Source organism: Antechinus flavipes, chromosome 3 (assembly GCF_016432865.1).
Source record: "Antechinus flavipes isolate AdamAnt ecotype Samford, QLD, Australia chromosome 3, AdamAnt_v2, whole genome shotgun sequence".
NCBI lineage: Eukaryota > Metazoa > Chordata > Mammalia > Dasyuromorphia > Dasyuridae > Antechinus > Antechinus flavipes.
The window spans coordinates 323,336,145-323,350,307 of NC_067400.1; the positions used below are offsets into that span (position 1 = coordinate 323,336,145).

The window sequence follows — 14,163 nt, forward strand, 5'->3', positions numbered from 1 at the left end:
CATAATCAACAAACAAGCCAGGGGGACAGCAAGTAGTTTTAGCCTTAGAAACTTTCACTTTGCAGACAGTAGGGACAGGGAGAGGCTGTGAAATGAGTGAGTAGAAAATAGAAGGACCTTTCACTGTTAAGGGATGCCAAGCATAGCACAAGATGCAACCTGAGTACATACACACCTAGTGAATGCAGTAGCAAAGGAATCCCTGTTGGTTGTGGGCATTTACAAGAGAAGCAGAGTCCCTGGTTTCCGTTCCAGGACAGAGAGGACAACCACTGAAGGGATTGCAGGGTGTAAAATCATTTGTGGAGTAGTATGGCTGTCCAAGCCATGGCTTAGGAGGGGAAAGAAGCCAAGTTTGGGCCTTTACATAGATCTCAGAAAATACCACTAAGGTTTCTATTGTGCTTATATTCCAAGGAGATCTTAGAGGAGGGAAAGGGATCCACATGTGCAAAAATGTTTGTGGCAGCCCTTTTTGTAGTGGCTAGAAACTAGAAACTGAATGGCTGCCCATCAGTTGTAGAATGGCTGAATAAATTGTAATATATGAATTATGAAATATTATTGTTCTGTAAGGATCAGCAGGATGATTTCAGAAAGGTCTGGAGAGACTTACAGGAACTGATGCTGAGTGAAATGAGCAAAACCAGGAGATCATTATACACTTCAACAAGAAGATTATGCGATGATCAATTCTGATGGATATGGCTCTTTTCAACAACGAAATGATTCAAACCAGTCCCAACTGTTCAGTGATGAAGAGAGCCATCTACAGCCAGAGAGAGGACTGTAGGAACTGAATATGGATCACAACATAGTATTTTCACTCTTCTTGTTGTTTTGTTGTTTGCATTTTATTCTCTCTCCTTCCCTCCCTCCCCTGATTTGATTTTTTTTTTGTGCAGCATGATAATTGTATAAATATGTATGCATCTATTGGATTTAATATATATTTCTACCATGTTTAATATGTATTGGACTACTTGCAATCTAGGAGAGGGCATGAGAGAAGGGGTGAAGAAATTGGAACACAAGGTTTTTTTGCAAGGGCTAATGTTGAAGAATTGTCCATGAATATTTTGAAAAATAAAAAGCTTTCATTAAAAAAAAAAAAAAGAAAAGAAAAGAAAAGAATATTAAGGACCTGAGACTAGGGGCACCATTTCCAGTATCTTAGGACTGAAACTTAATTACATTAATAGCTGCTGTAAACAAACTAAAATAAATAAAAATGAGTAAGCAAAAAAGAAAAAACCCAATCAAAGATAGCCACAGTAGGGATGGAGAAGATCTAGGTTCACATTCAGAAGAATATATCAGAGCTAAAAGTTACCCTTTTTAAATGAGAAACATCAAAAGATTTCCAGCACAAAAAAAGAGTTCTTATAAGAACTCAAAAAGAATTTAAAAAATCAAATAAGAGGAATTGGGGAAAAATTAAAAATGAGCAATCCAAGAAAAGTCAAAGAAGTTGAAATCAAGAATCAAAAATTTAAGAAAATAATTCCTTGAAAACTAGAATTGGGCAAGAGGAAGCTATTCTAAGACATAAAGAATTCATAAAATAAAATCAAAACAGTGAAAAAATAGAAGAGAAAGTAAAACATCTCATCAGGAAAACACTGAGGAGAAATAATGTAGGGATAGAAGGACCACCTGAAAAATATGATTTTTTTTTATGTGCAATCCTTTTAATTTTTATTTAATAATTACTTTATATTGACAGGATCCTGAAAAATATGATTTAAAAAAGAGTCTTGACATAATATTACAGGAAATTATCAAAGAAAACTTCCCTGAACTTGTAGAACAAGAAAAGCAGAAATAGAAAAAAGTCCACCAATCATCCTAAGAAAGAGATTCCAAAAGTAAAACTTACAGGGATATCATAAACCAAGTTTCAAAGCTCTCAGATTAAGGAGAAAATATTGGAAGCAACAAGAAAAAACAATTTAAGTATCATGCAGCTACAATAAGGATTACATAAGACCTAACAGCTTCTACACTGAAGGACCATAGGTCTTGGAAGAGCTGGGGTCACAACCGAGGCCGACTTAGCCAGGAAAGCACAATCTAAATTGGATTGCTTGCTGTGTAGGGGAGGAGGGAGAGAGATAAATTTGGAACACAAGGTTTTGTAAAGGTGACTGCTGAAAACTATCTGCATGTATTTGGAAAAATAAAATACTATTAAAAATGACAAATAGACAAAGAGCAGGAAGGAACTATATGAACATAAGAACAAAATACGTTTTTATACAAATAAACAGATCTAAATAACTAAATTAATATTTATTGTTCTTGCATAAGTAAAGCAAGAAAAATTTTAAATTGGCAATTTTACTTAACCAATCAATATATTCAACATTACCCACAAACACTCCAGCTGTCTATGGCCAACAAAAGGTCCCAGGCTAAGCCCCACAAAGTCTTTGTTTGGACCTAGATCAACACAGAAGGAATGTAAATAGCAATTGTATTTTGGCCAGAAACCCTCAGGGACCTTCCCTCCCAGATTGATTTTTTTAAGGGGGGTAGAGAAAAGGAGAAATACTAGAGAAAAAAGGTTATTTTCTTTGACTCCATACTTTCTTAACTACCCTTAATCACAGAATAGGCCTTATGTTAGTCAAACTGAGACCAATTAAAGACATCTTAACTTAAAAAGCAAAGGTTTCCCACCACACCTTGGGCCATCTCCAGTCTGGATCTATATATATCTGGTCACTGGGCCCAGGTGAAAATGAGGCAGGTGCCCTTGCCTCGCCCTCCCTCACTTAAATTCAATTCACTTGTATGCCATTGCATCACCTCTCTAATGTCATTGGTCATCTTGAAAACAAAGGACAAATAACAAATTAGTAAAGAAAATTATTTTACTGAATTAGGAAAATATTAATAAAGTTCATTTGGAAGAGTAAAACATCAAAAACTTCAAAGAAATGAAGAAAAAAATTGTAAAGGAAGTAGATTCAGCAGTATTAGACCTTACCAGGGGTCCTCAAACTTTTAAAATAGGGGGCCAGTTCACTGTCTCTCAGGCTGTGGGAGGGCCGGACTATCGTAAAAACAAAAACTTTGTTTTGTGGGCCTTTAAATAAAGAATTTCATAGCCCTGGGTGAGGGGGACAATCGTCCTCAGCTGCCATATCTGGCCGGCGGGCCCTAGTTTGAGGACCCCTGCTTAATCTATATAATGACAGAGCATTGTTGGGTTGTAAAAAGGTTAACTTCAATTATTTCAAATTAAAAATGTACTGTATAAACAAAACTTACATAGCCAAGAATAGAAGGAATATAGAAAATTTAAAATTAAACTTTTTTGGACAACATCTCAAATAGGAGGTAATGAGGTTGAAACATTACTGTGGTTTAGGAAATGATGAGCCGATTTAGAAAGATTTGGACCTAGTAAGGAAGAGGTTATCCATCTTCAGAGAAACAGATGACAGAATGAAATCAGCACAGTACAGACATATATGTGTGTGTACATGTATGTATGTACCTATGTATGTATCTTTTCATGCTTAATTGTAGTCTTCTGAAAGGGCAGGGGAAAGAAAAGTAAAAAGGACAAAGCAGAGAACAAAAGAAAAAAAACAAAGAAGCAAAAAAAAGCTGGCAACTTTGAAAACAATATTATACAGGTTTTCTTGAAATGGAAATGCATTATACTGAATCCTTTCTTATGCTCTGTGTACATGACAGTATTTTTCCAACCCTCTTCTCATTTTGTATTTATTTAAAAATCTATTTTTTTTTAAAGTAGGGTAAAAGATTAGGGCAAAAAAAATCATCATAAAAAGCTATTATGGTGATAAAGATATCTAGAGGAAAAAGTATCTCCTCTCCCTAGCCACTACTTTCCTTTTTGTATTGTATCCCTACATTGGAAAGTAAAGATCTTGAATGAAAGAATGAAAAAGCATATATCAGGTGGTTTTTATATAACAAGTAGTGTGCTAATAAAGGTTGGCGATACAACCAGAAAAATTATGTATACCTGTTTCTCAAGGAGCTCAAACTTTAAATTGGGGAAATACAACTATTGGCCTAGTAGCAAAGCTCAAAGATTCTTAATTTGTATTAGGTTCAGAGTTTCTTAATCTGGGGTCTGTAAACTTGTTTCTTAAAAATATTTTTATAACTATATTTCAAAATTACTAATTTCCTCCGCAATCCTATATATTTCAATTTATGCATTTCAAAATATTATTCAGAAGTAATCCATAGGTTTTAATTGCCATTTTTGCCAATGTGGTCTATATGATTTAAAAAAAAAAAAATTAAGAATCTCTGCGTTAGTAGATTAGATTAAGCTTCTTAAACCTTTTTCACTTCAGAACCCTTTTTGTCCAAGAAGTTTTGAGGTAACCCTACCTATCCAGGCATATAAAACATTTATTGATAATAAATCAAATAAATTTATTTTAAAACAATTTTTGTAGCTTCAGCTATGTTTGTGGTGTCACTTCTGAAAGAATTCAGGTGTAGACAGTCTCCAACTCAAGCAAAAAAATTTTAATGAGATTCACATGCTAAGCAGGTGGGTCAAGCTCCCTGAAATTGTGATTAGCCCAGCAAAGCAAAACAAGGATTTTTATTAGAGTAAAATGTGTTGATTACATCACAAGATATATAAATTCTGAGGTTATGGGAGTTTGCTAACATAAGAAGGTCCTAGAACCTTGGTGGAACTTCACTTATGGTTACCCAGAATGCATTTAGAGAAGGGGGGGACGACAGGGAATTAATTTATGGTAATGATATGGTAATTAGCAACTCCGTACTGAAGGAATGTAATCAAAACAATGCTGAGGTTCTAAGTCATGCCTATCAGAATGTTAAGGTACTACTGGTGTAACTATAATGGTCCAACCATGCTAGAAAGCAATTTGGAATGACACCCCCAAAAAGTCACTAAACTATGGGTACAATACTTTGATCCAGCAATAATACTATTAGGTTTATACCCCCAAAAAATTAAAGGAAGGAAAAAACTCGTATGTGCAAAAATATTTATAGTAGTTATTTTTGTTGTAGGAAAGAAATGGAAACAAAGTAGATGCCTTCATTCAGGAAATGGCTGAATAAATCCTGATATATGTATTTAATGGAATATCATATCCTAAAAAAATAAGTAAAGAGAACAAAACCTGGAGAACAATTTCTACAGTAATACCACCATTGTAAAAAAAAAAAAAAAAATGCAGTGATCAGACACAATTTGAGAATATACAATAAGGCAACTACTCAACTCCTAGAAAGACAAGCGATAGATTCAGTATGAGAGACATTCTGGATATGAACAATTTATGAATTAATTTTTTTCCCCGATTATGCTCACTTGCTTCAAAGGTTTGGATTCTTTTTTAATTGTTGATTTTTGAGGGGTGGGTTGGGGAGTAGCTTAGGAATAATGCTGCCCACCCATTCCATGACTAAGAGAGCCACTAAAGCACTTAGGAGAGAAGGAAAATGATAAGATTTGAAATTCACTTCCCTTGTTTATATAAACATATTAAGTTCCTTATATTTTGGTATTAAGTGCAGGGTAAAAAAAGTTTTTTTTTTTTAATACTATGGATTTTTCCATTGATATTTATTTTACCAATTCAAATTTATTATTTCCAATGGTAACCATACCTTTTAATCTAGGAATGTTTGTTTTCCCTTCAATTCTTTATCACAAACCTCAAAGCCTGCAAACAGTAGGTACTTAATATTTGTTGAATTTAAAGACTAGTATAGGGGAGGAAAGTGGGAATAGGGAAGGAGAAAAAAAATTTGGAAAGGAAGGTTATGCAGGAGTCAAAGTTGAAAACTATGCATGTGTTTTCAAAATAAAAAGCTTTACATTTGGTGTCCCTGACATACACAAAAAGGAATGAATAGGCAAATAAAGGCTGAGCACTTCAACCATCATGGAAAAATATATCATTCAAACTAGTTTCAATGGTCTTGTGATGGAAAGAGGCATCTGCACCTGGACAGAGGGGTGTGGGGATTGTGTAGATCACAATATGGAATTTTCACTTTTTGTTATTTGCTTGAATTTTGTTTTCTCTCATTTTTTCCCTTTTTGATCTGATTTTTCTTGTGTAGCGTGACAATTCTGGAAATATGTATAGAAGAATTGCACATGTTCAATATATACTGGATTACCTGCCTTCTAGTGGAGTGGGAGAAATAAACTTGGGGCACAAGGTTTTGCAAGGGTAAATGTTGAAAACTATGCATAAGTTTTGAAAATAAAAAGCTTTATATGAAAAAAAGGAATTTAAAGGCAAAATGATTAGAATTGTAAGTCTTCAGAACAAGTCTTTTTTTTTAAACTGGCTCAAACTCATAAGATAAACCTTTCTTAATTTCCTTAATTACAAGTCTCTCCTTTTTCAACTTTATATTCTTTGCATATTGTTACTCCACAGTAGAAAGTAATTTCCTTGAGCAGATCTTCCATTTTCTTTACGCTGTCTTTTAGCACAGTACCTCATACCTAGTAGTTACTTAAAAATTTACTTATTAAATGCCATAGTTTACTGATACTGGCATAAACAATACAAGCAATGAAAGAGCAATGTGGATTGTAATCATTAAGAAAGGATTCATACACGGGATTATCTTGGATGTGGAATGGAATAAGCACGTATAGCGCTAAGCACTTTACTACCATGTCTGGCACATGCCAAGCTCTTCTTGGATTGTAATGCAAAGTAAAGACAGGAAGAAAGTATTGAATAGGTCAATACAAGTGTTAAAGATGTGAAATTCAATACAAGTGTTAAGACTTGGAATTCATTAGTCTATATTTCTTTAACACTGCCCACTTTAATTTTTGGAAGAGTTGGGGTTTTATGTGGGGCAGCAAGGTGTATTGAAAGAATGCTGGGTTCAATGACAGTAAGACTCAATTTCCTAAAGTCAAATTTGGGCTCAAACATTTATTAGACGTGAGACCCTGGGTAAGTCACTTAACCCTGCTTCCCTAAAGTTCCACATCTGTCAAATGGGCAGGTAAAGGAAATAGCAAACCACTCCAGTGTCTTTGCCAAGAAAACCCCAAACAAGGTCATAGACAATACTGAACAACAGACAGAAGTTATTATCAAAGAAGTATGAAAACGACAAAATAACACAAAAAAAGGCTTTTTTGTGACAGGGTTGGAAACAGCTTAGTGATGATTAAAGAATAAGTGAAGACAAATACAGGTGAAACTGTAAATAAAAGGAATGTGAAGATAAATATACCAATGAATTTCTACTGTTTGTATAAGCTATACTTTTATCTATTAACATTTGAATGGAAGATTAGGGAGGATACCTTAAGTATTTCATCATCAACCATTTTTCACTCCACAAAAATTAACTGATGGCAGTGAAGAATACAAAACCCAATAACAACAAGGCTGACTTTACCCGACTCTGCTTGAGAAATAAAAATTCAAACTTCAAGGAAAAAAATCCAACTAAAAAACCCTACACCAATACCAGTTTTGGTGAAAAAAGATAACAGGGATTGCCTTTAAAAGAGAACTGTTTTCCAAAGAAAGAACTTAATCTTTACTCACCACCATCATCATCATCATCATCCAAGCTCTGTCCAGTAGTTCTATGTTTGCATTTTTCTGGATAATTTTTTTGGATTTTATTCCATAGTTCCATATTGATAAGGGTATTTTCACGGGCATGTTGCCTGGCCCAGGAAGAGACTCTCCGACGACAGAAAGGACAGCACAGATTAGCCTTTTCCACAGTCAATTGGAAACACGAATTACAAAGCGTGTGGCCACAGGGCAGGGTTACCGGTTCTATTAGAATATCGGTGCATATTTGGCACAAGCAATCCGATAAAGAAAGCTCGGCATCAGGAGAGGAAGCCATTTTAATCAATGAATGCCGTTAATTCAGCACCAACACCTAAAAGAGAATATTTAAACACCTTAAAGCAGGGAAAGCACATTCTATATTAAGAAAACGGTTCGATTTGTTCCCAGCCTCGAGTTTGCCTTTTTCCAGCAGAGGGGAACGAAAGAGAAAACAAACGCTTAATTTAAAAAAAAAAAAAAATTGAATTCCAAATTCTCTACCTCTTTAAATCCACCCACGCACGGGGGAAGGCAATCCATAAGCAAACGCATTTAAAGGAAAAGCATTTAAATTTGAAATGACGCGTTTCTAGCATAGTCAAGAGCTGATGGACAGCCGATACAAATAGCCAAGCTTCTGATTTCCTGCTCCCTTTTAATAATGTTCCTTAAAGCAGGTCCTTAGACTTTCACAAAGGTGTATCTAATATATATTATCTCATTTTCTCCTCCAGCCTAAGCAGTGGTTCTTATCCTCGATTGGGAGAATTCTTTTAAGAGCTGAGGAAAATTGGGATCATTAAACATTTTTCGGCTGCGTTGGTTTTTAAGATTAAATCAACTGACGTAATTCGACAATGAATGAAAGGACTACGGAGCTAGAGGTGGGGGCAGGGAGCTGCGTCCGGATCAGAACAGACCCAGTTCTGGGAGACAGCAATAGGAAAGGGTGCAGAATGCTCCCCGCCAGGTCCCCGGGGCGAGGTGACCCCCGCCCCCGGGTTCGGGTTCGGAGCCTGAAGACTCACACAGCAGGAGGGCCCTTCTGCGGCCCGGGCAGGGCGGCTCCTACCCTCTCCTCAGCCTCGAAGCTCCGAGCCGCGGCTACGTCTGTCTTTCCTCTGCTGAAGCGCCGGCGGTAGCAGCAGCTCCGCAACTCTCGAGGCAGCGCTCGCGGCGACAGCCTAGCTCAACGGCGGGCCTCCAGCCGCCACTGCCGCTGCAGCTGCCGCCGCAGCCGCCACCACAACACCGCCGCAGAGACCGTCCCACGCGCCCCTCCCACATCCCACAGCGCGCCTTTTCCCCACCTCTTCCCCACCCCGGAATACGGAGACGCAAGGTGATGTGACGTCATATCCGGCGGACAGAGCATTCTACTGCATTCCCGATTGAAGGGGGCTTAGTGGGGTGGGGCTACAGTTCTGACCCCGAAGATTCCGCAGTTTTAGCACTTCGGCTAGCCAATCAGCGGACGCCTTGGCAGGATGCAGGGGTGGGGAGCCGGTCTGCGCTTGAGACGTTCCCGCCATAAACGTCATTGTCCTTCCCCTCGAGCAGTTTTATGTTCATTTTCACTTCTGCGTTGGGCTAGCACAGATTTCTTCGTGGAAGGTTTAGTGAATGTTAAAATGAAATTGTGAAATCTTCAAATTCATTTCCCACCTATATTATATCTTTCCGAATCTCCTCAAGGTGTTTATTAAATATTTGCTAATTAAATGCTTATTAAGAGTTATTATTAAGTGGGCACTTGAGTGATGGCATGAATAGAGTACCAAGCCTGGAATCTAGAAGACCCGAGTTCAAATTCCACTTCAAGCACTAATAGTTGTGTGACCCTGGGCAAGTCACTTCATCCTGTCTGCCTTAGTTTCCTCATCTGTAAAATGAGCCGGAGAAAGAAATGGCAAACCACTCCAGTCTCTTTAATAGGAAATCCCCAAATGAGGTCAAGAAGGGTTAAACAACATAGCAACCGAAAATTACTAGATATTTATTTATGACCCTGCTAGCTATTGAGCACATTAAATTTTCACTTAGATTTGTACTTAGGAAATTAATAAACTGTGGCACCATTTATTGTTCTGTGATTTAGACTTAAACTTGCTTCATACTTATTTTTGCATGTTTGTAAGTACATTAGAATGTTAGCTCCTTGAAAACAGGCACTATGTTTTGCCATTTTTGTATTCCCTTTGCTTGACACAGTACCTAATAATAGTCAATTCTTAATAAGTGTTTTTTGAATGAATGACAGAAAAAAAGTTAATAATGCAGATCAGTCTTCTGAAAGTAGATCCAGTCTTCTATTTTGGGATAAGCAGCTTGTTAAGTTATGAACACATTACTACTTATAGGTGTACATGCTGTAAGGTTTTTAAACTTTTTTTTGATCTATCGGGTATGGTAAGCATAGTGCCTTTTATTTGATGCATTCATCAAATAACCATTAAAAAAAACCAAGTAATCAGTTACTCAGAATTTGACAGTGGTGACATTTATTGGTGAGTATGAAATTTAAATTTCCATAAAAACTGCCATGGATACAGTGGTACTAGATAGCATAGAACTTAGGCATGATAAGCTACCATTGGCTTGGAGTCAGGAAGAGCTGCTTTCAAATTCTGTCTGAGTTACTATGTCTCTCTGGATAAGTCCCTTATGTCAGTTTCCCTATCTGTAAAATGGGGATGATAATAATAGTTCCTACTTCAGAGTACCAAATGAGATAATATAAATAAATCTCTTGGCAAATCTCAAAACACTGTGTAAATGTTAGTTGCAGTTATTAAATTGTAAGTAGGAAAAGCTTGTGTCTGAGGATGTTCAAAAGAGTCACAAATTTCTTCCATAACACCACCCCCAAGTCAAGTCAACAAGCATTTATTAACAGACTATTAAGTAAGTGACAGGCCTCAAACCTTTTGATGAGTCAAGGAGATATCTGTCCCTATGAAATGGTTGGATGAGAACAATATGTTCCAATGGCCAGGAAGGTGGCTAAACAGGAGCCATACATCACTTTAGAGCAGGGTGAGGTAGGGAAGATGCAAAGGTCATCCACCACATCCCAGGCTGATCATCCTGACTTTACTGCTTTTTCATGATTGTAGAAGGAAGAATGAGTTTCTGCAACTCTATCTCACCTGAATCCAATTTGCTAGCAAATAAATAGATCACCTTGTTCATTCATTAGTCCTCTTCGAAAAATAAAGCACAAACTGCTATGATCCTGGCTAGAAGGATCACCCTTTCACTCAGGTCAAAGGTTATCTTCTACCAATACTTAATAGAATCAGACACTCCAACCCTCCCTCCTTAATTCAATTTTGTTATTTTCAATTCCAAATTCTCTCCTTCTACTGATCTTCTCTCCTTATCCATTAAGAAGGTAAGAAATACAAAACCCTATACAAATATATATAGACTTGGGAGGGAAATTACTCATTAGTTATGTCTAAAATAGAAAGAGAAGAAATCTATAACTTGAATTTATCAGCTGTTTATCTGAAGCTAAATAATATGTTTCATCATGAATCCTTTGGAATTGTGATTGGTAGATTGCATATATCACAATAGCTAAAACTTTGATTTTGAGTTGATTTTTTTTTACAGTATTGCTGTTTCTGTGTAGATTGTTTTTCTGATTCTGCTTACTTCACTTTGCATCAATTCATATAACACTTCCCAGGTTTCAAAAGAGGAAAGATCTATACGTACAAAAATATTTATAGAAGCTCTTTTAGTGGTGACAAAGAACTGGAAATTGAAGAGAATCCCATCAATTGAGGAATTCCTGAACAAGTTGTGGCATATGATTATGATGGAATAATATTGTGCTATAACAAATGATGAGCAGAATGCTCTCAGAAAAACCTGGAAAGACTTACATGAACTAATGCAAAGTGAAGTGAGCATAACCAGAAGTGTACATAATAGCAACAACATTTATTTTTAATAGTATTTTTCCCCAATTAAAGGTCAAGACAATTTTTAGCATTCATTTTTAAAATTCAAATTTAAAATTCAAAAAAATTTACTTTTCCAATTATATGTAAAGATAGTTTTTAACATTCCATTTTAATAAAATTTTGAGTTCCATTTCCAGATTTTTCTCCCTTCTTCCCTTCCCTCTTCCTGAAATGATAAGCCATTTGATATGTTACAGATATGAAATTATGTGAAGCATTTCCATATTAGTCACAATTATGGAAAAAATGAAAAAAAAAAGTAAAAATGCTTTGATCTGTATTCAGACTTCATCACTTTTTTATTGGATGTAGATAGCATTTTCCCTCATGAGTCCTTTGTATTTTTCTTGGATCATTGTGCTGCTGAGAAGAGATAAATCATAAATATTTGATCATCACACAATGTGGCTGATACTATGTGTAGTATTTTCCTGGTTCTCATTTCACTTTGTATCAGTTTGTATAAGTCATTTCAGGTTTTTCTGAAATTTGCCTGCTCATCATTTCTTATTGTACAATCATAATCCATTACATGCATGTACCACAATTTGTTCAGCCATTCCCCAATTGAGCCATCCCCTCAATTTCCAATTTTTTGTCACCATACACACACACACACACACACACACAACTGCCATAAATATATTTGCACGTGTAGATTCTTCCCCCCTTCATTAATGATTTCTTTGGAATACAGATCTTATAATGGTATTGCTGGATTAAAGTTCATGAACAGTTTGATTGCACTTTGGGCATAGTTCCAAATTTCTCTCCAGAGTGGTTGGATCAGTTCACAATTCTGCCATTAGTGCATTAGTATCCCAATTTTCCTATGTCCTCTCCAACATTTGTTACCGTATATACTCGAGTATAAGCCGACCCAAATATAAGCCGAGGCTCCTAATTTTAACCCAAAAATCTGGGAAAACTTATTATATCAGTAGGTTTAGGTAGCGCACCGGTGCCCGCAGAGGAGGAGAGCAGGTGAGCAGGTGTTGGTATAGGTATGTAGAGCGGTTGCCAGCATTAGTATACAGTCCGGTTGCCGACTGTGATACTACAGGAACAGCCGCATCACCGTAGAAACGGCCGGCCCTGTAGTATCACAGTCGGGCACTCGCGCTGTATACTACACAGCAGGGGGGCATTCAAAGGGATATTTACACATGTTTTATCTAGTGACTCGAGTATAAGCCGAGGAGGGGATTTTCTGCCCAAAAATTGGGCAGAATAAACTCAGCTTATACTCGAGTATATACGGTATTTTTCTTTTTTGTCATATTAGCCAGTTTGGTAAGTGTGAGATAGTTCCTCAGATTTTAATTTCCTTTAAAGTGATTTGGAGCACTTCTTCATATCATTGTAGATAGCTTTGATTTCTCCATCTGAAAACTGTTTATATGTCCTTTGACTTTTTGTCAATTGGGCAATGCATTGTATTTTTATAAACCTGACTCAGTTCTCTCTCTATATTGATTAATGAGACCTCTGTCAGAGACCCTTGCTATAAAAATTATTTCCCATCACAACATAGTATTTTCACCTTTTTTGTTGTTGTTGTTGCTTGCTTTTTCTTGTGCAGAATGATACATGTAGAAATAGGTTTAGAACAATTGCTCATATTTAACCTATATTAGATTGCTTGCTGAATAGGGGAGAGAGGGAGAAAAATTTGGAACACAAGGTTTTGCAAGGGTAAATGTTGAAAACTATCTTTTCATGTATTTTAAAAAATAAAAAAACTATTATTATAAAAAATAATTTCTCAAGTTTCTGCTTTCCTTCTAGTCTTTGTTGCATTGGTTTTATTTGTGTAAAAGCTTTTAAATTTAATATAATCAAAATTATCTATTTTATGTTTTGCAATTCTTATTTGGTCATGAATTCTTCCCTTCATCATTGATCAGACAGGTAACCTATCTTTTGATAGGTTCTTCTTCTTCTGATGCATTTATGATGTCACCCTTTTTGTCTAAATCCTGTACCCACTTTGACCTTTTCTTGGTATATGGTGTGAGATGTTGGTTTATAATTAGTTTGTTCCTTGTTGTTTTCCAGTTTTCTTAGCAGTTTTTGTCAAATAGTGAGTTCTTATCCCAAAGGTTGGGATCTTGGAGTTTATCAAACACTGGGTTATTATGGCCATTTACTACTGTATCTTGTGTACCTAATTTATTCTACTGATCCACCCCTCTATTTCTTAGCCATTACTGGATAGTTTTGATGATTACTACTTTATAATATAGTTTGAGATCTAGTATTGCTAGGCAACCTTATTTTCCCCCAATAATTCCCTTGATATTCTTGACTTTTTATTCTTCTAGATGAATTTTGTTATTTCTCCAGCTCTTATCAAATACTTTTTTGATAATTTGATTGGTATGACATTGAATAAGCAAATTAACTTAAGCAGAATTATCATTTTTATTATATTGGCTTAGCTTATCTATGAGCAATTTATTATTTTTCTAATTGCTTAGAACCGACTTTGTGTGAAGAGTGTTTTGTAATTTTATTCATATAGTTCCTGGGTTTGTCTTAACAGGTAGACTCTTAAATATTTTATATTGTTTACAGTTATTTTATGTAGGTTTATCTTA

General features: G+C 36.0%; 1 protein-coding gene across 2 annotated transcripts in view; it reads right to left on the reverse strand.

The window, feature by feature from the left end:
- RNF168 (ring finger protein 168) overlaps positions 1-8,844 on the reverse strand; it is a 38,178-nt gene extending 29,334 nt beyond the window's left edge. The window contains exons 1-2 of one of the 2 annotated variants that reach the window (XM_051985533.1): positions 8,662-8,844; positions 7,572-7,920 (exon numbers count right to left, since the gene is read on the reverse strand). In XM_051985533.1, the coding sequence (XP_051841493.1) occupies positions 7,572-7,884 (313 nt within the window). In that variant the 5' untranslated portion in view covers positions 7,885-7,920; positions 8,662-8,844. Of the gene's footprint in view, positions 1-7,571; positions 7,921-8,617 lie in introns of both variants that reach the window. The other variant, XM_051985532.1, reaches the window with a different exon arrangement.
- Between the last annotated feature and the right edge of the window lie 5,319 nt (positions 8,845-14,163).